Source organism: Arachis stenosperma, chromosome 7 (assembly GCF_014773155.1).
Source record: "Arachis stenosperma cultivar V10309 chromosome 7, arast.V10309.gnm1.PFL2, whole genome shotgun sequence".
NCBI classification, from domain to species: Eukaryota; Viridiplantae; Streptophyta; class Magnoliopsida; order Fabales; family Fabaceae; genus Arachis; species Arachis stenosperma.
The window spans coordinates 87,765,643-87,790,744 of NC_080383.1; the positions used below are offsets into that span (position 1 = coordinate 87,765,643).

Here is a 25,102-nt window from a genome sequence, read left to right on the forward strand (position 1 = left end):
ATATGATGAAGCAACTATAAGATGCGAGAGCAAGAAAAGTGTGGTTCTGAGTACATTGCCATTGGGGTGCTTTACCAGGAGGTAGAACTGCAGCAGAAGGACCTTTAAGATTGTGTTCTGATATTGTCAATGGAAAAGCTCAATTATCACATCATACCTCTCTTCTCTGCTTTCTAGCTCGGCCCTTCATATCATGATACATTGCAGTAAAATTTATCACAATTTTTGCATTCATGGCTAATACCTATTAAAACTTGGTATTGGTGGCAAAGACCATTGAACTATAATTCAAGAATCACAAGTTATAATTTTGATTAACAGACCTGGCATCATTGATGATGACCTTAAGTCTTGGATCATGGAATGCTTCCCTGTTTGCCACTAAGTATGATTTGCAGAAGTCTACCACCTCCTGATCAATAAATAAAAGCTTTGAAGAAATGAATTTTGATAATATAGCTCCATGGGATGTATATTATCCAACTTAGGAGACATTAATTTACCTCATCTATATCACACATTATAACTTTGTCAATGGTATTATGCCTGAGCGATTCCCTTGCAATGGATCCCTCTCCTCCCCCCATAATAAAAACATTCTTTGGGCTGAATGAATAAAAGTTCTAGGTAAATCACATGGGATTGGGAATGAAATTAGATTCTTAAAGAGCATATAAGAGGGAGTTACTTAGGATGGTGAAGGAGGGTTGGATGAACAAGACATTCATGGTAGATGAATTCATCTGTCTCGGCACTTTGAAGCTTCCCATCAATTACCAATGCCTGTAACAGCCACATAAACTTAGTTTCCTCTTCATAAAGGTAGATTTAATTCTTTTATATAAAGAAGATGCTTACCTTTCCAAAGGGCTTAGTGTCCAACAGTGCAATGTGTTGGTATTGGCTAGTTCCTGTATGCAATATACTACAACCGATCCAAAGGAAAAAATGAAATTACTCTTATATTAGTGTGTCTTCATAATAAAAGCAAATAAGATAATTGAAATATAGCTACACTTTGCTATCTCTTATTTTCATTATGTACTGTTTGTATATGTATGTATGTCTGCCTTTTTCATAGCCATAGACAAAAGGAGCTTATCATTTTTAGGATCATTTTACTTTTCCTAGCATGAGAAGCTGCAATCACCGAAGATTGTTCCACTTGTTTTATTTTTGTCTCATTTGGACTCAAAGAAGTTCTTACTTCTCTCACCATATTGTCTCTAGCTTTATTCTTTTCATGAATCTTCTAAAGTCAATAAGAAAAAGTTATAATAGTAAATCATAAATGAACATGAAAAAGGCCAAAATGCTAATGTGGTATTTCATCTGACAGTTAGTGATATGAGATTTTGGATTAGCTAAGAACAGGGAAGAAAAAAGAGTAGTTAAAAAGAGGCGGTGTGGTATTTCATTTGGCAGGGACGTAGTGATATGCAATTAATAATGGCTCAAGTGTTCCAAGCTGCTTTAGAATTCTTCCTTTTTACCCTTTTTATTTTTCACAGGCAATTAACTTCAGAACAGGTTTTCCTGCTCAGCACCTTCTATAACTCCAATTGATTTTTGTTTTAAATGCAATGTAGGTGCCTCGATAAAGCAGCTATAGTGTCTGATGCTGAGAGCAAAATTGATTATTTCCCTGATCCATGGAGACTGTGCACTGTGACACGAGTTGAGGAACTGAAGATCTTGCTCTGCATGTTCCCAATTTGGGCTTCAGGAATCATTTTTGCTGCTATCTATGCCCAGATGGCAACCTTGTTTGTGGAACAAGGAATGATGATGAACACTTATTTTTTGGGTTATAATTATAATATATTTTCAATACTTATTTTTTGAAATCTTTAAACTGAGCATAAAAAAACCCGAAGGAAATGCGAAGAAAAACTTGATATTAAGGAGGAGATATTATAAGGAGGAAATAAAAGGGAAAAGTATGTGCGCCTTAATTGAAAATTTGATGAGAAAGAATTTCTAAATCAAATATCGCAGTTTTTATCGAGTTCAATTTTACTGTTCAATTTATGTGAAGAAAGAAATAAATGCAGAAATAATGTGAAAACAAGCTGATAAAAAAGTAGAAATTATAATTTATATTAAGCAATTAAAAATAAAACAACATAAGAAAATGGTTTTAATATAACACCAATCCCAAACTATGAACAATATTGATTATTATGCAAAACCAGAATTCGAGACTAAGCCTGTTTGGAAACAGCAGAAGCTACTTTTTTTTTTTTACTTTTGAATTATGAAAAGTCATAATACTAGTGTTTGGCACTATTTAAAAAAAAGTTTTAACTTTCTGAAAAGTTAATTCACAACTTTTTTTAAGAAGTAGAAATATATGACTTTCCCTTCTCATCAGATGAAAGTATTGACCTTCCAACACCATTTTAAAACAATGTTACATCTAAATCACCTACTTCATATATTTCTTCCAATTTTTTTTATCATTTTACCACTCTATTTTTATTATTAAATTTGTATTTAACATTGTGTGTCATATGAAATCTCAGTTTTAATTTTATTTTTTTCACATGTGATTTTATTTTTGTATAGCTTGCTATTAAATTTATAGTTAGTTATAACAAGTTCTTGAGTTATTTATCCAAACGCTACAACTTTAAAATAAGTACTTTTATAACTAAAATTCCAAACACAAAATTTATAAGCTGCTATTAATAAAAGTCCTCATACGTTAAGCTCTTTTTCCAAAAGAGCTTATTTAAGTTGTTTACCCAAACTGGGCAAACTAAAAATGAAAAATTAGGACTTCAAAATAAGAAACTCCACTCCACAATCCTATAAAATAAAAACTAGAAGAAAATTGCTAAATCACAAACACCATGATCCTCTTGAATCCAAGAAAGGTTAACCATCAATTTGCCATTAGGAAGCCACTCAAAATCCACATCAGAACCATTCACTTGGAACTTCTTTGGAGGTTCACTTGAGTAAGCCGAAAATTGGCCATCACCCTTAACCTTGAGCATAGCAACACCCTCAACATATTCCACTTCTTGAATTACACCTCCATTATTGAGCATATTTGTTAGTTCTATTGGTGCAAATTTGATGCTGCCAGATAGCACTCACTCCAGATTTGCCACTGCTCCCCTTCCCCTAATGAAATGCCCAAAAGAAGCTTTTGATGAGGGTAAAAAAGATGCATGTTTTGCCCCAACTAGACAGAATCAACTTGCTTTACTTGTAATCAAGCATTTCTTATACATAGTGCACAAATTCAGAATTGCAAAAGAAAATGAGCCAAATTGAAAACAAGGTAATTTCATGATAGCAGTAATTTCCTAATTTAAATAGTTGATTATATAATAGTGAATAGTAGAATGTGAATTATATAATACTGGAATTACATGAATAGTTGTATTTCATGATAGCAGTAATTTCCTCAGGCTTGAACTGCACTACACAAAACCAACCAAGAACAAAACAACTAAAACTATTTCAGATATGCAAGGATCACTTGACTTGTTCTATGAACCAAACACTTGAAATTTCCAGCCACATAGCACCTGCAAGGGAACAACACCCAGTAAGAGTGTATTTGATAACAAGTAATTAAATTGCATGACTTGTGAGTATGTCAAGCAGAAATAACCCACCTCATGATTGATCCAGTTGGCATTAATCATATCATTCATGCTCTTATTGGTAAAAGTTTTCACCAGTAAAATACATTATTCATTTTAACATCTTAACAAATGCAAAGGACAATACTTCGGCATTAAAAATAAAGGCAACAGGACAACAAACAGGGATTCATACAAACATCTAAACTAAAGGCATACAATAGCAACTATTACAAGCATCATTACATGAACATACCTGTGTACAATAGTAAACACGCCCTCTTTTACCAGCTCGTGTCCTAGGAGGAGGCTTAAAAGCCATTGCTTCCAGCACTACTTGATTTAGTATAGAAGTTCCAAGTCTTCTTGATCTCTCCTTTTCAACTTCACTAGCAACATCAATAATTCTTTGTTCAAAAAAGCAATATGGAATCAGCAATTCTCTCAGAGGATCAACTCCAATAAAAGATTTCAATCCTGAGTAAGTCATAATATCATGGCAAAATATGGCACTAAATTATTGTCTACCTCGAAGAAACCTATCCACCATTATAATTAATCTAAAACATTAATTACACTCTATAGTAAGGGGGAGAAGAAAGCCTGTAAGGCTGTAACTGAAATAGAGAATTTGCTTGAAATAGCTGAGTCCATTTCCATTAGCATAACTCAAGCCCTATAAATAATTTATGAAATCGTTTTGGTAGCACTAGTCTAGTATAGACAAGTTATGCAATGGAGATGATGTAACTTCCACCATCCCTATATAGCAAACCCTAAATTTCAACAAAATATAAAAAGTTAGGCTCATTCACAATGTCAATTTTAAGCTGATATTTATTTATAAAGATGAACTTCGCAGAAGGGTGAACCTGTTTTTAAGGAAAAGATGGAGTAAGTCACAGAATGAACTATTCGTATATGATGCAGACTAAATTTATCAATAATATTTCACCTAAAACATACTTGTCAACACTATGGCCAGCTATTGCAGTAGAATAAACAATTGGAGCCCAGTCAAGTATTCGAAGCTTCTCTCTGACATCTTGCTCATAGTATGTTGCAGTCTGCTGGTTCTTATTTGGTATTGTATCCCACTTGTTAACAACTATTACACAACCTTTCCCTTCTTGTTCTATTCTTTCAGCTATCTTGTAGTCCTTCAAAACATATTCATAGATGTGTGAGGAAAAATAAATTAAATAATGAATAACCAGTGTATGAAAATTGATTATGATCTAGAATACATAAAATAAAAGCATCTATCAAGAACCTGTTCTGTGATACAAGCCATGGCCTCAATTACAAGGGCTCAAAATGCTCATAAATGACAAATAAGAATAAGAAACATCAGCATAAATAACTCAATCAGAAAAATCAAAATAAACAAAAAAAATTCCAACATAGCACTGCACCACAGTATCTTCAACAACTCAGATCAGACAAATAAACAACCAAAATCAACAAATAAGAAAAATCAGCATAAACAATTCAAAATCAGAATCATGGCATAAACAACTCAATTGATTCCAGCATAGAAATCAATGAATTGAAAGGGCTGAGTTATATGTCTCTGCAATCCCTACCAGTCCAGTCCCACAACATCCGTTTGCAACATTTATAGACCCTGAAATGATTAATTAACTTAAAACATACATGATATGGTGATTATCAATTGTCACCAAATTAAATAGCACATGAGAGCCACATAACCTGAACTAAAAGGATTTTGTATGATCTTGAGCAGTGCAACATAGAAATTAATGAATTGAAAGGTAGAACCAGAAAGTGTTGCTTGCAAAGAACTAACAGTCGATGCTAATTGACCATTGAATAATTGAGCTTCTCCATTGACAATATCAAAACACAATCTTAAAGGTCCTTCTGCTGCAGTTCTACCTCCTGGTAAAGCACCCCAATGGCAATGTACTCAGAACCACACTTTTCTTGCTCTCACATCTTATAGTTGCTTCATCATATAATCATCAAATAACCAACAATAACATTATATAACGGTAAGCATGCATGTTGGAATTGGTGACAAATTAATTACCTTGGCGATAGAGTTTCCCAGCGGAAGAGGGTTTCGCGATGACAACGAAGTGGGGCTGCGGGAGCTGCAGTGACTGCGGGGCCTCCGGTGGCTGCGGCCTGCGGGGCTGCGGGAGGCTGGGGGTGCTAGAGTTCTTTGTTCCCTTTTCAATTTTCAGTTTTCGAGAGGAGAGGAGAGTGGGATTAGAGTGCGTTGGGGATTTAGAATTTTAGGTTCATGATAAACAAAATAATTTTGTAGTATATATGAATAATGAAATGTATTTTGGTTTTGATTTTTGAATTGATTTAAATTTAAAATTATAAAATTAAAGTTAATTGAATTCTAATTAAATTAAAGAGTTAGAGTTGTTTTTGTCCAATACTAAAAGAAGAATATTTAAATCTTTTTGTAAAAATTAAATTAAATTTATTTTTATTTTTATTTTTATTAAAGTATAAGGATAATTTAGTAAAATCATTGATATAATATGTATTTAAAAAAATGATAATAATTATTGACGTGGAAAACATAATCCACATGTCGTGTTTTAATTTGTCCATATTTTTATTGTATTGGTACGTATAAATTTATCGTTGTACCATAACAAACACCTTAAATATATATCTTAACAGTTAAAATTTTTCTATATATTATAAATAATGAATCATTTATTGTCTACACACTAAATTAAATATAAAAAGGGAATCAAATGTTGCTTAATAAATAAATAAATAACTACACAAAGATTCGAGTCAATAAATTAAAAAAATATACATAAACAATTGATAAATACACTTTAATAGATATAATTATAGTCTATATTTTAACTATTTTACCTATATAAAAAACTATTAAATATAATCCACAATAAAGAACTATTAACTAATAAAGTAACAAATGTTATTTAACAAATTATAATCCACATATGTGATATGGTACTTATCTTACCTACTTGATCTACAATATCAAACTATCATACAGTTATCTTTCTTTATATACCTGCATTTAGATATTGAGGAAACTCTGATGAATGCATAGCCTCTAAATCTAACAACCGCATGAAAGAAGGATCCTCAAATGAATGCTGGTTTGCTAATACATTTGCAATGTTTGCCACATCTGCGTTCATAGTGATGCCAGCTTCATCTTTGTCTTCACCTGGACTAACGATCTCATAGTTACTTTCAAATTATTCCACACTATCACTATTATAATCTTCCAATTCAATATTTTGGTTCATTTCAGATTGCTCGAACTCAATATACAACTCAATGAACAACATTCGGTGGCGATTTTCAATATACATTGAAAAATATTTCATGCATGCTCGCTTCATCCGTCACATATTTGGTTTGAAATTGAACGAACCCATCAAACACAGATAAAGGATACCTGTGCAAAATACAAGATACTCTCCTAGATATTTGAGAATCTATCTTCTCACAGATCACACATTTTAATTCCTCAAATGACAATGTAAACGGAATAACAACATCTAATGGATTCTCACATAAAAATTGAACTCCTTCGTATGTTTGTAATAAAATATGTCCATAATAATATATTTTTAACATAACTCTATCATCCATGATAATATACGTATATAAAACACTCTCAATCTCACTATTATTTTTTCTAATAGATTGAAGAAGAAGAACGAGAGGAGAGGAAGAACATGACTTCGTGAGATTTGAAACAGACGATGAAAAAGAAGAAGTGGGGAGTTTTGGAAAATTTGGTTTATATATAAACAAATAAATCGGATAGTCTGACCGCCTGCTGTCATTCCTTTTTTTTACAGAACACAAATCCGACCGTCCGATTAGTGTTCTTTCGAATTAAAATTTTTCTCAGGTCAGAAATTAGTAGGTTCGATTTCGGTTCGCCACAAATTTTACTCCATACAAACCGGACCGTCCAATTTGTATTCCTCTCTCTCTACAAAGAAATTGGACGGTCCAATTTCCTCCCCCTTAATTCAAAAAAGCAATGCCGTCACAACATTGTATATCCCCCCAAAACTCCATAACTCAGCGTAACACACATGTGATCCTCATATTTATCCAAATTCGCCATTGTTGCTTCTCCATGTCATATATATCATCGTCTCTAGCTTCCAGATTTGTCATTCTTCTTCTTTTTTTTCTCGATTTGCTTCTGCTTCTGCCTCTCTTGTTCAAGAGCATCATCATTTTCATCATCCTCAAAATCGAGATTATAACAATAGCTACTGGCTTTCCTGGTGGATTTTTGAACTAAAGATAGAAGGAAGACCTTAGTGTTGTTGGAGGCAAATAGCTAAGACTGTTTGATAATGGAGTGTTCTTTGCTTTTTTCAAAAATAAATTGTATTTTATTGGAGGCAAATAGCTAGGACTCTTTGTTAAATATCTTAGATTATTTTATTTGATTAGTTTTTTTATTAGGTTAAGAGTTGTTAACGGTGGTAGAAAAGTAGAGGTGGTTGTTTAGACAATGGTAGAAAAAAACGGTGATGGTGGTGGTAGTGATATTTTATAGTAAAGGCAATGTTGACATTTTATGAAGACTTAATTTTATTGTTGTGTCTTATTCTTACTTACCAAACACTGAAAAAATGTGTATTACTATGTCTATATTTTTAATATCTATGTATTTGTGTCTATGTCTCAAATTATACATAAACCAAACACAATCTTTGATAACATTGGTGTCCTTTTTACCATTACAAGTTTGTAACCGTCACATATCCCATACGATAGTATTCTCTACTTTTATCAGCATCAAGTGTCATAAACAGTAATATATTGCAAAATTTTCATGATTTGAAAAAAGAAACAATTATTCGGCATATGAAAAAAAGCATGGTGGAACAACATTGTACAAAGCATAAATTATTTATATACCTATAATATTATCCCTCATTCAAAGATATTAGGATGTGTTTGTTTACAAGGATAGGAAAATGAGACATAGACATAGAGACACAAAATTGTATTTGGTAAGTGAGACATGAACAAAGATATTATCTTATGATATATTAAATTAGTGTATTTTGTATCATTTCTATTAGGAAAGACACAAAGATACTATAAAGAAATACAATTTATTTTTTATTATCACAGTCAAATTTTCATAATTATATTTTTTATTATTCTATTTTTATTCTAAATTTTGTGTGAAAGAAAAAATAAAGGTAAATCGGACTTTTATTGTTTATTCTATCTAATATTCAGTTTATCACCAAACAAAATATAAAAATATTCATTTTTGTGACTCTGTCCTTTATGTCCTATTCTCAGTGTTTTGTCTTGTCTTGTTCTTAAAGCCAAAAAATGCAACCTAGCATATTTATGTGAATTCATGAAGTATGAAGCATGCTAACTCAATAACATCGTTTATTTGGCAAGAGTGTAGTCATTGATCAGAGTTTTTACTACAAAAATTGGAAATCAGGTAACCTATATTAGTATATATCTAGGAAAAAATTGTAACTAATCACCGTAAAGAGTAGTTAGGTTGTTATTCTATTTTTTAGATCAGTTTGTCTTGAGTTTAGCATGAGGACATGCTAATGATTAAGTGTGGGGAGATTGATAAACCGCTATTTTACGGTTTATTTTGTATTGAATTGAGTGGATTTTAACCATTATTCTTACACTTATTCATTGAATTTGCATGTTTTACATTTTCCTTCCTAATTTTGTGTTATGATTGAAAACATGCTTCTTTGGCCTTAAATTTGCTAATTTTAATCCTCTCTTATTGTAAGACCCAGAATATATGAAAAGTCTTATTATGATCAAGTCTCAAATCCTACAGTTATTTATAGCCTTAATTTCAGAGATTATTTTATTAAAGATAATTAAGGCAAGTTTTGATTTATTGGATTTGAGATAAGTTAGGATTTTTATCCAATTTCACAATTGTTGGATTATTTTCTGTATTCAAATTTATAAAGTTGGTAGTTATGAAATAATAAGGATTTTATATGATTTGGATTAGATAAATAATATTTTAAATATTATTACTGCTATTTTGGAAAAATGGATAAATTAAGTATATTATTTCTAATTTTTGGATTTGGGCATTTTATTGAAAATAATTTGTGAAATTGATGAGCAAATAGTATTTTCTATGTACAAATAGTATTGGATTTAATTTTGGTTTTCAATTACTATATTATCCCTATTTTAAGTGAAATTACTAAAATGCCCTTAACCCTAATTTTTTTGAAAATGAAACCCTAACCCAGAAAAACCCTACCCGGTAACCCGGTTTCCCTGACCCGGTACACACTAAGGAACCTAATGCCACAACAGCAGCAGCTGTAAATTAATTGAAGGAAAGAAAAGAAGGGGGAAACAGGGGAGGGGTTTTGCGGAATCAGGGGAGAGGGGAGAAGAGGGAGGCGGCGCGGTGGGTGCCACTGCCACCGTCGCCGCCGTCGCTAACAAAGGAGAGGAAGGCCTGCGCCGGTGTGCTATCTTTACTGCCGCCGTCGTCTGGCCGAGGAGAAGAGAAGAGCGCCGCGCCGCCATGAGCTCGCCATCGCGGTGGAGGCCGAACGCCTTCGAGGTTCTTGCCGCCACCTTGGAGCCGCATCGTTGTTGCTGCCAAGGCCTCCTTCGTCGCCGTCCTTGGTGGCTCACGAACAGAGAGCGCATGCGCGGGGTGGAGGACGGTGCTGCTGCCGCCACCGTTAAAGCCGTCGCGAAGAGGGAAGAGTGCTGCTTCACGCCTCACCGTCAGTCTTTGCCATTTAGGGTTACAGTTGTGCCGCCAGTGAAGAGGAGCGGGAGAAGAAAACCCAAGCTGGTGGAGCAGTGGGGAAAACCGCCGTCGATCATGCCTCCTCCCACCGCCAAATCTGCTCCTACTTCTGGTTTCTGGAATCTGGCCAGAACGCCATTGCCACTGGCGATGGGTTGCCGAGAAACCATGCTGCCATCGCTAGAAGAACACTGCCGCGGTCATCTAAGTCGCGTGGAGGGAGGAAGAGCCGTTGGGGGTCGCCACACCTTGCCTCCGTCGCCTCTGCCACCAAAAACAGTCGCTGAGTCCTCGGTATCGGTAAGCGTTTCCGATTCGAAAAGCCTGTTGTCACTGCTTTGTGAACTTGTGCTGAGGCATTACGGTGTTATCCATCATAGGGTTTTGGAGTTGTGTTTGCATTCCGTGCTCGGAGTTGCAGCTGCCTCATTTTGTCATTCCATTAGGTATTTATGTTTCGGAAATCCTCACGTTATTGTTCTGTACGTATATTGAAGCATTTACAAAATTAATGTTCCTAGAGTTTAGTAACTGAGGTTGCTTGTTGTAAATTAGAGCCGATTATGCTGCTGCGAAAATGTGTGGGGCAGTGCTTTGAAGCTGCCTTTGGTTTTGGGTCGAGACAAAAAGGATTTCTGAGAGGCGTTTGGATTATAGTTTCAATTTGTCAAGGTAGGGGCGCTTTCCAAAAACTATGTTTTATGTATTGGAATTATTACATATGGATACTGATGTGAGATATTGTGTAATTAGTGATTGTATCTGCCTTATGTATTATTTGATTAACTCGAATGATTATGGATGTTGATTTGGCTGAATTGTTGTGCGGCTTGTGAAATGTAATGTTTGAAGTTGATTCTTTAAAGATTTGAAATCTGAGTTTAATCCGTTGAGGATAGATTTGATTTGAGTAAATTATTTTGATGATTTGAAAAGTCGAATGTACCTTTGAATTTAGCCTGGTTCATTTTAATTGATTTGGTTTTGGACAAGTGGTTTGTTATTGAACCGTTTCTTTAAAGCTTTGGAAATGAGTTATATCGATTGATATTGAGTTGATTTTTAAATGGTATCTTTGAGATACGCCACTGAGGCGATTGTTGGATTTAGCTTGCTTTAAATTGATTTCTGGTTTTGAGCTGCTGAAAAGGAATGAGAAATGGTTTAGTTGGGACCCGAACCGGGTGGCAAAAGTCCAAGTTTTAGGGGAGGTGCTGCCGGAATTTCTACAAAATCCTAGCCTTATTTGAAAAGTTATTTAAAAAGGGTTAGATTTGAGAAATTGTATTATTTGATTTATTAAGAGAATCTTTATGTTTCAAGCTTAACTTATTTAATGAACTTTATGCGTTGAGTTCGGCTTATTTAGGAATGAACTATTTGCACCGTTTGAATCACTAAAGGAAAGAATGATGCTCTAAGGTTGATTTCAATACAAAAAGGGTTTTTTAGTGATTTCAAAGGAATCTAGACTTTTGATTGATTAATCAAGTTTGAGGCATTTTGGAAGAGTTAGAAAAATGGGTTCTAAAAAGAAACTTGAAAGTGGTTTGATTCAAATGAACCGGTTCTGTTTCAAATGAGTTGATTTTTGGACCGGGTTGGAACTTGTGATTTTGTATGGCCGGTTTTATAGTAAATTCAGTTTTATTTACTTGAACCGAGAAATCTATGATTTTAAGAGTTTCAATGAATTTTAAGGAATTGATATAGGTTGACCTTCCCTAAAGACTTGGGACTCTGCCAAGAAACTTTTGTTATAAAATCCCATTGCTGGATGGGTGATTTTGAATGCTTTGAAATAAATTCTTAACTTGCCATGGTTTTGGAAGTTTTGGAAAGAGAATGCCGAGAGTGGCTTTGTTTTAAAAAGGGAACTCACTTTGAGTAAATTTGGCTTATGAGCCTGAGATGATTTGAGAAATGAGATCCTTTAAAGCCAAGGCTGAAAAGAGTTGAAACTTGATTTCAAAGAAAAATGAATTGAGAAAATGATTTATGGCTTAAACGCCGATTTCATGAATTTGATGATTGTGAATGTGGAAGTGCTGTTTTGTTGAGAGCCGGATTGGCTGTGTATGTTTATACATATTGATTGGTTCTGGATTGAACCGTGAGCCGGAATGGCTTTGTATGATATGAATATTGGCTGGTTCTGGAATGAACCGTGAGCCGGATGGCTGAGATGGATGATGATCCATGGATGAGATTGAATGCATGTTTATGCTGAATCATTGATAAATGTGAATGTTGCACTTCCACTATCGGAGATGAGGGTTTCCCTGGGTAGTAGCAGTGGCTAGCCACCACGTGCTCCAGGTTGAGACTTGATACTCTGTTGACCCTATGTCGTAAGTGTGGCCGGGCACTGTGAAAGCCCCGGATGAGCTCGCCCCCGAAATATTCACCAGTGAGGGTGATGGATATGGATCATGTTTATGATCAAATTTTATGATGAGTATAACTCGAGTTGGGGATGCACGACAGAGGGACCGTCCAATGGTTAGCTACCAGGACTTGTCGGGTTGGCTCTATAACCGACAGATGATATCATCAGCCACTAGGGACAGGCATGCATCATATGCATCTATGTGACATTGTTTGGGTATGCATATTGTACTTGGTTTGCCTATGTGATTAACTGCTAATTGTTCTACTTGCAATAACTGTTTGTTTGTGTTTGCATCTTCCTACTTGTGTTTGCTTCTGGAACTATGTTGGATTGTGGTGGATTGATTGTGGTTGGATTGTTTGGGCCTAGGGCCGTGGTTGAATGAGATGGACCGATGGTTGATTTCGGTTTTGTGGTTCTGGTTTGGAATAAGATATGAAATGTTATTTTGGTTCAGTATAGATAAACCTTTTGGAATGCTTTGATGTTTTGAGAATTGAACGGTTCCTCTTTCAGAAAAGATTTCTGACTTTACTTTTATTGTAAACTGTTGTTTTTGAAAAGAGGCATAAGATGGTTAATAATCACTGGTACGGTTTATCTTCATGTATCCTATTACAGTAATTCCCAAAAACCCTCTACTGAGAACCCTTTCGAGGATGATGTTCTCACCCCTTACATTTTTCCCCTTTCAGGATATGGGCGCAGAAGTTACGAAGAATTTATTTAGTTATTGTTGTGATGTTCTGTATTGCTTTAGATTATTAATTATTGTACCCTCGCCTTTATCTTGATATATTCTGTAAGAGGGATAGGAATTGTATTGGTTAATGTCTGTAATATTATTTATATATATGTGTGTATATATATGGATGTACTCTTTATGAGTTTTTGTAAGTTGTATGGTTTCTTTGGATGTACGTTATCGAACGAAAGTATTTTTGGGATCGGTAATTGCGGTTTAAAGTTTCAGACAGGCTCATATTTTAGTAATAAATAGTATAAGAGTCGTCGTAATGTCCGAGCTATCAGAGTAGCGCAGCCGGAAGCGTGAGCTTTGGTAGTTAGGGTGTTACACTTATTACCATTTGATGCCGTGATATGTGTGTTAAGTGATTTCAGGGTTTATAGGGTAGGAATGGCTTAGAGAATGGAAAAGAAGCATGCAAAAGTGGAAGGAACACAAGAAAATGAAGATTTGAGAAGCTGATGCCGACGCGCACGCATGAACAACGTGTGCGCGTGATCGCACCATACTTCAAGCGACGCGTACGCGTGACATGACGCGTACACGTGACCAATAATTTCTTCATCGACGCGTATGCGTGACAAAGCGTCACGTGCTGTAATTGCAAAAAATGCTGGGGACGATTTCTAGGCTGCTTTTGACCCAGTTTCAAGCCCGAAAATACTGATTAGAGGCTGCAGAGTGAGGCTGGAAGGAATCATTCAATCATTCACACTTTCATTTACACAATTTTAGGTTTTAGATGTAGTTTTCTAGAGAGAGAGGATCTCTTCTCTCTATAGGTTTTAGGGTTTTTTCTTTCAATGTCTCTTTAGGTTCAGGTTCAATCTTACTTTTATTTAGTTTTCTTCTACTCTTATTTGTTCTAGCACTTTAGTTATTTACTTCTCTCATTGATTCCTTTATTTTCCTAATTTAGTTTATGAGTTCATGTGTAACTCTCAATTTTCATTAATGCAATTTATGTTTCACGTTTCTTATTGTTCAATTGCTTTGTTATTGGTATCTCTTTGCTTTGGTTATTTTTAGATTTTGCTATGTCTTGTTAGTTTTCCATGTTTTTATTTTATGCCTTCCAAGTGTTTGATAAAATGTTTGGTTGGATTTTAAAATAGATTTTTATGTACTTAACTTAGATTCATCAATTAGAGACTCTTGAGTTATCAAAATTCTTTTGTTGATTGGTGATTGAAAATTGCTAGTTGGCTTAGACTCCACTAAATCTAGTCTTTGATTAGGAATTGTGAACTTAAGTTGATTTTGCTCACTTGACTTTCCTTCATTGTTAGAGGTTAACTAAGTGAAAGCAAAAGGCAATTACCATCACAATTGATGATGATAATGAGGATAGGAATTCTAATTCTCAATCCTTGCTAGGACCTTTCTTAGTTGTTATTTTATTTCCTTGTTATTTACATTACTTGTCTCTTATCACAAAAATCCAAAAAATACTTTTCCATAACCAATTATAAGTACACTTCCCTGCAATTCCTTGAGAGACGACCCGAGGTTTGAATACTTCGGTTAATTTTATTGGGTTTGTATTTGTGACAAACAATTTAAATATTGATTGAGGTTTAATTGTCAGTTTAGAACTATACTTGCAACGTGATATTTTTGTGAAAATCTTTACCGACATTTTTCCTCCGTCAACGCTACCCAAAAGGTGTCTAGACCTCACATTTAGGGCTAAAAGTAACCCAGTTTCAAGTAACCTTCGAGGCATAAATACGATTTAACAACTCGATCCACACGAATAACAAATAAATCGTATAAAATTCCAAACCCACGAGCTCATCTCTACAAGTTCCAAAAATAAAGGACCTGGATTGAAAACAAGTCATATAAAATGGAACAACTTCACAAAAAGAAGTTGTTCAAAGAAAACTTGTTCTAGCATCCACAACAATATAAGAACAATTCGGCCCGAACGAGTTATGCCATCAGCAACCAACCCGACCTCACCATTTGATTCTCCTAATTGCTTGAATTTGATTTTATGAAACTCGACCTTAAGCAAGGGCACAACCGATAAAGCGACAAGGTCTGAGTAGGAATTTCAATGCTTATAAAAACTATTTGATGGCTCAACTTAAACGATTTGTATTAAAACAAATCGAAAAGTATCAAAATAACTCGAACTAAATGAGTTGTATGAAATTAGATCAAGAAATGACCATGTCTACAATCGAAGAGATACTACAGCTAGAAAGTGAATCTTACTCCTTGATGCACACTTTTTTCAACTTTAAGGTTTAACCATATGGGTTTTTTAACAATGCACCAAATTCTCATTGAATCTGACCTACACAACTTGAACTCAAGCTCAAAAGGGTGCGGAAATAGTTGTGAGTTCCGAGTTCAAGAACGGATTGTATAAACGAATTGAAGTGAAATCGAAATTGTAAAAACAATCCTATAACAAAACGAGTTAGAAGAAAGTCAGAAATAGCAAGTCAGAAGCATGCGTCGTAAAAGCTGATAAAGCCCTAAAAAGGGTAAAAGCAAAAACAACAAGAAAAACAAACCTTTAACCAAACGACTCGTACAGAAAGAAAGGATTGTATGTAAATATTTCGAACAAAATTAAAACATAAAAACAATCCTCCAATTAAAACAACTCGGGTAAAACATGCTGTATCATACACAAGAATGACAATCTTGTAAAAACTAGAAAGGGGAGGGAATAAGCATATAATCCCTTTATCTAAAGTACCAATTTATGCTCGACAAAGCGCAAAATCACGAGCCAGCCTTTTAAATGGTCGCTTGGATAAAGCGACGAGGTTCAAGTTAGTATCCAATAGTTATAATATGGCTTAATGATTTAAAATAACTCAAGCTCATGAGTTAAACAAAATCAAGTAAAAAATAACCATATATTCTAAGAAATTTGTATTAAGAACAAGTCGTATAAAATTATATCACTTTAGAAACAACTCGAATCGAACGATTTGATAAATCATTGAAAGGCTTCATGAAAATTCGACCTTAACAATCTGACTTGACTATCCGACCCACTTGATTGCTCGAGTCCGGCTTCATAAAGCTCAACATTTAGCAGGGGCACAATTGATAAAGCAACAAAGTCCAATGGTTATAAAGATTATTTGATACTTTAAAAGACTCAAAGTAAACAACTGGTACTTAAAACAAGTCGTACAAAATCAGAACTGTAAGTTTCAAAAATGATTTGTATTAAAACAAGTCATTAAATAACTCGGAATGAACGAGTTGTGCAAATCAGTTCATGAAAACACAACTTGGCCAAAAACGAGTCGTATAGAGAAAGCAAGTCGTAAATAACATCAAAATGACTTGAAATATCATATTACTAAACGACAAATTTTAAGAAAGTAACAACTACACTACAGCAAAATGATAGTGCACAGAAAAAATGCGCGAACAGTTACAAAGTGAGAAATGTTACAGAAATGTTACATTATTCAAGTAATGTTGAGTTGACCGACTTCCTTAGCTTCATACCACAAACTACTTCTTTACAACCCGATATTTCGAGTTGATCATCTGATTGCTTGAGTCCGACTTCATGAAGCTTGACCTCGAGCAAGGACACTGTTCATACCCTGACCCATAATTTAGCCAGACTCAAAATTATTAAAAGCCCAGTCTATAGAGCAAGAGTCCAAATCACACTTTGGGACCTATCCAACCTCATAAAGGTCAGCCCACGTGGCACCAACTTAGCCTTACTTATTCAAATAAGATGAATCTCAACTAACTCATACTCATCTAGAAAGAAAATCTTAACGACTTCCTTAACAAAAGGGAGTAACAAACCCACCATCAAAGGTGTACCTACTCCAAAGGTGGTTATTGATCCTAGTTCTACACTTATAAATATCCTGACACCCTCAGGTATAATTCGAACCCAATCTACTAAAAAACTTGGACGGTGGCACTTCAACACCAACAAAAATCAGACGTTGCCCAAAAGAAGTCTAGACTTCATGTTCAAAGTCAAAAGCAACCTAGTTTAAGGTAATTCTAGGAACGATAAGCATGAATAAAAATTTTATTTGAAGAATGGGAGTGCGTTAAACGGTGTTTTAAGTGACTTATAAACAAATCCATATATATTTAATTCACATTCACATTAAAAGGTTTACAATAACAAATGCAAAATTTTAATCAAAGGAGGAGAAAGTATAACATAAGGGTCAATAAAAAGAGCAATGAATTTGAAAATGTTACAATTCTAGTTAATTAGTTATATAATAAGTTAATAACAATAGAAGCTTTGAAGTAAATATGAAGAAAGCAACGAAAATAGTTTGTGACATTATATTCAATTATAGAATGATAAATTTGTTAAGAGGGTGATGCGGCAAAGTTAGAAATTATCTAAGATGTCAAGAACATATTGTGTAACAATTTTGGCATCGAATTTAATATATTATAAATAGATAGATTCATATTGAAAGGTTTACAATAACGGAAGGTGAAATTTAATCAAAGAAGGAAAAAAAAGGTGTAACATAAGGGCCAATAAAGAAGAGCAATGAATTTGAAAATGTTACAATTTTAGTTATATAATAACAACAGAAGCTTTGAAGTAAATATGAGGAAAGCAAAGAAAATAGTTTGTGTCATTAGGTTCAATAATAGAATGACAAGTTTGTTAAAATGATAATGCGTCAAAGCTAAAGATTATCTAGTCAATAACATAATATACAACAATCTTTGTATCAGATTTAATGTTATAAATAGATAGATAAATGGATATATTCACATTGAAAGGTTTACAATAACCAAAGATGAAATTTAGTCAAAGGAGGAGAAAAGGTGTAACAATGACCAATAAAGAAGAACAATAAATTTGAAAATGTTACCATTCTAGCTAATAAAATAACACCAGAAGCTTTTTGAAGTAAATATGAGGGAAGCAAAGAAAACAGTTGATGTGGGATTAGGTTCTATTATCGAATGACAAATTTGTTAAAATGATAATGTGAAAAAGCTAGAGAAATAGAGATTATCTAACATGTCAAGAACATATTGTGCAAAAATCTTGGTATCGAATTTAATATATTATAAATAAATAGATAGATAGATAGATAAATAGATACATATTTGAAAGCAATGTAGATGATTTAGTAATTTAAATGATTGATAGTCATATCTATCTAAATAGGTCAATGTGAATTATACATCAACTTATCTAAAATTCAGATAAATTAGTTCATACCAAATGATTACAAGGTATACTTGTTTAAACTCTTGCAAAATTTTAAATAAAATTATGCAATAAGTTAATGAAAATCTATGACCAATGGAACATTTTTGTGTGTGCGAATGTGTGCTAGAGCAAGTATAAATATCATTTCCAAGAAGAGCAAGTAAGATTCAAAACAAACACAATATTGCATTGCAGTAGAATAAAATGCAAACTTATGAATAATAAGAAATGGAAGCATCAACCTCAACAAAACACATAAGCTTTTGAGTCAAAATATACAGAGCATATATATATATATATATATATATATGTTGACAAGCCTCACCACAACACTATCTCATAGCTCCTACACAACTTTTCAAGAAAACAAGACAAAACAATCTTATTTCTCAAAAGCATCATTGAAGAGAGAAAGCATCCTTCAAGACAAATAACATACATGAATGAATTCTTCTTAGTGACATATTATAATGGCTGTACAACAGAACATATATAGAACAGAAGAAGAATGTGCACAAAAATCAGATGAACTCAAAGCGCATGAGAAGCTTCACATTGTTGTACTTCTCTCCCTTGCGGTTATGCAGTGGAACTGCTCGAATTCCGGTCTGAAGTTCACACACAGGCAAACATGTCTGTCCACCAAAGTCATCCTTCTCAGACATATCATACTCGTGAACTTCTACACGAAGCAAAGCCAGTTCTGGAACAGATAGTGGGAACTCGAATACCTCATTCCAAGTTGGCAACCAATTGTCCTCTTTTGTCTTGGTTTTCCTCATCACAGTGTCATCAGGGACTCCAGCAATCCCCACCTACACAAAGAGTTTATCAAATCAATTAAAATGATATAAGAACCATAAGGAAAGGAACATATGAAGCGACAATATGGATATTACTTATTAGACAACATTACAAAGATACTTCATCTCTGTCTCTGTCTCTATACCAAACATAACCTTAATAAAACATATAATGAAATATAGTTGATAATCTAAACATACTCTTGCATAGAAATCTGGAGGTGAGTATTGATCGAAGTGTGTATGCTTGAAATCGTAGTACCATCCTTCCCCCATATATACAGTTACCTAAATAAGAATAAGAAAAGTATACTTCGGTTAGGATCTATCTAAACTTAGAAATACTTGAAATTAAAAAAAAATGATGGAATCATCAAAGTACTTACCCTCAAAGTAGTCTTCACAGGCAACTTAGCCTTTGGATCAAAGACCTCATTATTTGGACCAGTCTTTAATAGAAAATCTGGTTTTTTAACATAACCACATCCTCCATTAGCTTTGAACATTCCCTGCATCAACCACAGAGACCTGCCATAGCCCTGACATGAAACCAGAAGCAATGAAAATTGATCACTGGACAACTTTCATTAATAATCTATTGACATCACAAATCAATAATGTACTTCATGATCTTAGTAGATATGTCTAGTAGCAATGTCTTGATATAGCTGAGAGAAGTGTAAATGAAATCTCACATCCTCAGTGAAGGAAAAGTAATAGGCAATAACACACATAGCAACACTTATAAATCATACTTTAAAAAATACATCCCCAAATTTTCTGACTGCCATAGTTCAGACCTCACATTTAGAAACCTTAATTACAACAACTAAAAAAGGGAGAATCAGGAATTTGTTTTCTTTCAATTTTTCTTTTTTCGAAAGAAAAAAAGGTTGGGAACTAGAAACCTGCATGTTAAATGCAACCATTTGCGCTCCGTGCATCCACCCAATTAATGGGTTATAATTCGACGAGGTAATGCGAGTGCCTTTTGGATACACCCTCAGTATATTCCGTTGAGTAAACCTGCAAACATCAGGAATAAGTAGAAAATCTGGTATATTAACAGAACCAAGCTGAAATCATTGTGATATCAATGAGTCTGGTATGACAATATGAACAGCAATCAGAACTCATAATTCTCAAATATGACCAATCATTGTAGTTAAGGACTTAAGGAACTTATTACGGATTGCACCATCATTAGAGCTAATAAATCATAGCCTGAACTATTATCTATTATATCGTCTCATTTTTGTCAAATTACTGAAATGTAAACGACAGAAACAAAAGCTATTTACTAGTCAAATTTTACATATTTGCATTACATAGTCACAATAGATAATTATGTGAAGTTTATATCATCATGAGGTCAGTGAAGCAATGCAAGTGACTACTATCTGAAGAACTTTATGGAAACAGTTCACAATACCTGACAATTTCTTTTCCATGAGATAAAGCAGCATTTTCAAGCTGCTGCTCGCTTAGACTTAATCGCCTCACTTTATCAGGATCCACTCTAAGACCTTCAAGTAATCCTCCTTTGGGCTTTCCAGCATGAATAGCGATCAAACGTCGATATTCAGCACATACGTCTTGACGAGACTTTTCTTCATCAGCATCTTCCTCATCATCATCATCGTCATTGTCATCATCATCATCATCATCATTCCCATTGTTCTGCTAGAGACAGTAAATAAATCAACAAATCTCTTGCAAAATTAAATATCTTTGGGATTTGTATGGTGCTGAGGACACAGTCTATAACCTTGTAATCAGCAATAGTACCGCCTTTAAGACTTGGGACTTCCTTCCCCCATGCTTCTTCGTCACCCAAAGCCTTTCCCTGATGTGATTCATCCTCCTTTTCCTTTATGTCTTTTGCCTCAAGGTACTCCTTAGGTGGTTTGGTTGATATAATGACCCTTCTTTTAAGTGATTCGGGAGAAGGGAATTCCTTCACACTTTCTGGGGTAGGACAAAATAGTATGTCTCCAAAAGTTTGAGTAATCATCTAAAAGATTTGAACAGAAGTCAGTTTCAACTACAAGAATGTATAGTATTTTGAATCCCGGTATGAACTCCAATGAACCAACCTCAGCCACTTTGGCTTGAAGATCAGGAGTAAGATGGTCTTCTAAGGTTATTACAACTGGATATTCTGATGCAACAAAAGCATGCTCCTTAATAGACCTCAAACATTTGATGAGTGCCACGGGAGTAGTCAATGTCCTGCACAATCAATTATGTTACTTTTTCGGAGAAAAATCAAAATCAAAATTCAATTTCCAATAGTATCAATATATTAAATGATATATAATCTTTTCTACAACCATGAATTTCTGAAATAATTTAGACATTTTCCCTTTCTCCCACTGCTGTTTTGTAGAATATTAGACTTAGTTCTCATTAAACTGTGGGAGAAATCCTTTGCAAGCAAGCAATTCTTGCTTACCATCATAACTTAGAGTAGATAATTATAACAGAAACGAATTCATCTGAAAGAAATATATCAATGGTATAAAATTTGACTTTTGCCACATCAAAAAACGAAACATAAATGGAAGACAGATACAGGGAAAAAGGAGATTATTTGAGTTCATGAAAATTAAAAAACCAGTATCATATTCAACCGGTAGACTTACCTTCCATGAAGAACATCCACATCATCCTTTGATGCATTGGGCCATATATCCAATTCAATGACCCTAACACCTCTCTGCAGTGCACGTATGATGGGGACATCACTGCAGTCACTACTAAGCTGATTTCCCGTCAGATAGGAATTGTGACCGGTAAATATATAATAATGAGACAATGGTGCATTCATATCATGGTGCACCTGCAAGAATACAAGAAGTAATAATCAGAACAACATAGTGCATATAATATGTAACTAAGTTAATGATGAGTTATTGTTATGAAAGGCTACAATGTAACCCAATATCATAATCAAAGTTTCATATTTACAAATACATTAGGTTTTCAATTCCACAAATCCTAGTAGCCAATGTAATCAACCAACAATCCAACATGAAATATTCAATGAATTTACATCTCAACACCAAAACTGAATGTGAATCACTATAAATTCAGCTGACAATGGCCTTATTAATAACCGAGAACAATCATTAGTCCATGAAAACAGTGAAAGAGGCCGGGTATAATGATACCAACACATAAAACATTAATAATTTAGAAAAATGGAAATCTATTGTGTAGACAATAAATAGTTTTATATCTAACACACCCTTTTACAGGTAAGAACCTCTTTTTGGCCTTGAAATGTTGACAATGCAAAGATTCATAATAAACTTCTACTGAAATTCAACTCTTATCAGAAGCACAAGGAACAAAAAGAGCCGAATTCTAAACCTCTCAGTCATATAAGCCTTTGGTAACATATCAACAACCATTTCTACCAATAAGTTTTTAATTACACATTCCTAATAAGACAATGTAATCAACCAACAAACACTTGATTGATTAAAACTTAAAAGTACAATCATAACACCCAAACTGAAACAGAATCACTAAAAATTTTGGCTGAGAACATGAGATTAGCTTCATTAATTACCGAGAACAATTATTAGTCCATGAAGGACATGATAGAGGCAGGGTATTACATATGATACCGACACATAAAACAACAATAATTTTAAAAAAAGGCAAATCAAATTTGGGGGAGAAAAATCCAGTTACAAAAACAGAACATCCACAATGCATGTCTCCGTGAAAGTTTTACGCCACCATCTAATCTGATTGTTGCATTTTTAATTTTATATCACTTTAAGAATAGTAGGCGATTGAATCTAACACTTCTGATGATGTGGCAATACATAATTAAATGTCTATATAGAACTTTCTACACTGTCAGCAATGAACAAAAATTAAAACTGGAAAGAAATCAAGAACTGACTAATACGAAATGAAACTACACAGTACATAAACAAGGATCCAAACGAAGAAAAACTAATAAAATAAAACAGCTCTTTGTTACCATTGGTTGTGCAAGTGGTGGATTGTTATCACTGAAGAGGAACTTAAAGAAACTTTCGAGATTGAGACCTCTTCTATGGAAGATACTGAGATGCTTGAGTCCATCAATGATTCCCTGCGCTTCCTCCTCCGTCGCTGTCTCCTCTCTCTGCACTTCAACCATGAAGCTCCGCAGATGCGACGCCGTCATGAGCCCGTTCTCGGAGTACCGGTCGAAGAGATTCCTTATCTCTGGCGGCGCCTCCGACACGGCGAGCTTGAATCGCCGGCGGCAGCAGAAGCAAACTCTGTAAGTCTGTTTGGACATCGCTCTAAGTTTCGCTTCTCTTCTCTTCACTCCGTTTCAGTTTCAGTAACCGTTTCAGTTGTATTGTGATATAAGCGCGCGTTTTGCGTGTGTGTGAATTTTGTGCTTTCAGTGTTTGAAGATAAGCAAGTGTTTTTTAGTTATTTGGAAAATGAGATACGTTTCTTGTTTTGTAGGCAAAGAAGACAGAGAAGAGAAGTGTAGAAGACACAAGAGAGCTTTGTATGGCATTGAATATTTGAACAGGTGTGGGCGACGTGTGGGTCCCACGGTGGTTGCAGTTAACCAATGAAACGTGGGACATTTGGCAGTTACCAATCCATCTTCAACTGTTTTACTCACCCTGGGTCCTACTTATTCTAATCTTATCTTATTCAACAAAGAACTATTATTATTTCGTGTGCAAAGTTAATTTTTATTTTTTAAATTAAAGAATATATTTAAGGATCCCGCTAGGGAGACAATGGACTATTTGTACAATGTGTACAATGGCTATTGAGTTATGGAATGAACATCCCTATACTATTTAGAATAACCATCCGAGTACAAAGGATAATAAACATCTTCTCGAAAAATTAGTTTAATTTTTGGATTCACCAAGGATCGAACTCTTGACCTTTTGGATCTAGCGCTTTAATACCATATCATGATACCACTCATCCCAAAAGCTTCAGCTGATAGGAAAATGTAACACTAATAATTATATCTCTAATACTCTATAAACCTCCATTGTACACATTGTATAAATATCTCATTTGCTCCTCGTACTTTCCCTATATTTAAATACTAAAATAAAGTGGATGAAGTTATATAATTACTGTAACTACAATGATAATGATAATGATAATAATTATCCTAGACTGAATTATGCGTAAAATATCACCACTTATATAAGATTTTTTTTTTTTAAATTAGGCACATGAAGTAACAAAATAATTAAAACTAAATATCTAATATTTGATGGACGAGGGTGCATTTATCTCAACCAAAGGAAATAGAAATAGGTCGGGTCGAACTTTAGTTTCAACAAACTTGGATCATGTTGTAAATAAATAACTATTTTTTATAGTTTTTTTAATTTGAATCCTATTTGTTTAAAATTCAACAAGCTCATGAACTTATTTAAAAAGCTCGTAGATTAAAATTTAAAATAATAAATTTAAAAAATTAAATTAACATTAAATATATTTTAAAATTTATAATTCATAATTATTTATATATCATAATTTATTTATATATCAATTGTTAGTCACATATCATAATTATA

The 25,102-nt window shown here is 34.0% G+C and overlaps 2 protein-coding genes across 3 annotated transcripts; one reads left to right on the forward strand and one right to left on the reverse strand.

Moving 5' to 3' along the window:
* The first annotated feature begins 9,964 nt into the window (after positions 1-9,964).
* Positions 9,965-14,441, forward strand: LOC130940988 (uncharacterized). The gene is made up of 4 exons (XM_057869313.1): positions 9,965-10,686; positions 10,767-10,832; positions 10,942-11,058; positions 13,474-14,441. Exons 1-2 carry the CDS (start codon positions 10,153-10,155, stop codon positions 10,830-10,832), a joined length of 600 nt encoding a protein of 199 aa, XP_057725296.1. The 5' UTR covers positions 9,965-10,152; the 3' UTR covers positions 10,942-11,058; positions 13,474-14,441.
* Positions 14,442-18,945: 4,504 nt separating this feature from the next.
* LOC130941037 (phosphoinositide phospholipase C 2-like) lies at positions 18,946-24,030 on the reverse strand. 2 transcript variants are annotated; one of them, XM_057869393.1, is made up of 9 exons: positions 23,530-24,030; positions 22,175-22,371; positions 21,626-21,761; positions 21,298-21,543; positions 20,962-21,209; positions 20,438-20,555; positions 19,916-20,068; positions 19,731-19,817; positions 18,946-19,541 (listed from the first exon to the last, which is right to left on the reverse strand). In XM_057869393.1, the coding sequence occupies exons 1-9, from the start codon at positions 23,833-23,835 to the stop codon at positions 19,248-19,250; spliced, it is 1,785 nt and encodes a 594-aa protein (XP_057725376.1). In that variant the 5' UTR covers positions 23,836-24,030; the 3' UTR covers positions 18,946-19,247. The 2 variants fall into 2 exon arrangements, with proteins under 2 accessions (XP_057725376.1, XP_057725375.1); XM_057869392.1 differs by having other exon boundaries at positions 20,962-21,212.
* Between the last annotated feature and the right edge of the window lie 1,072 nt (positions 24,031-25,102).

Coding starts and splice junctions, on each gene's coding strand:
- LOC130940988 (XM_057869313.1), top strand. CDS start 10,153: ATGAGCTCGCCATCGCGGTGGAGGCCGAACGCCTTCGAGGTTCTTGCC. Junction 10,687..10,766: donor TCGCTGAGTCCTCGGTATCG/GTAAGCGTTTCC, acceptor TATCCATCATAG/GGTTTTGGAGTTGTGTTTGC.
- LOC130941037 (XM_057869392.1), bottom strand. CDS start 23,835: ATGTCCAAACAGACTTACAGAGTTTGCTTCTGCTGCCGCCGGCGATTC. Junction 22,372..23,529: donor CACCACTTGCACAACCAATG/GTAACAAAGAGC, acceptor GTATTCTTGCAG/GTGCACCATGATATGAATGC. Junction 20,556..20,961: donor CATGGAAAAGAAATTGTCAG/GTATTGTGAACT, acceptor TGATGTTTGCAG/GTTTACTCAACGGAATATAC.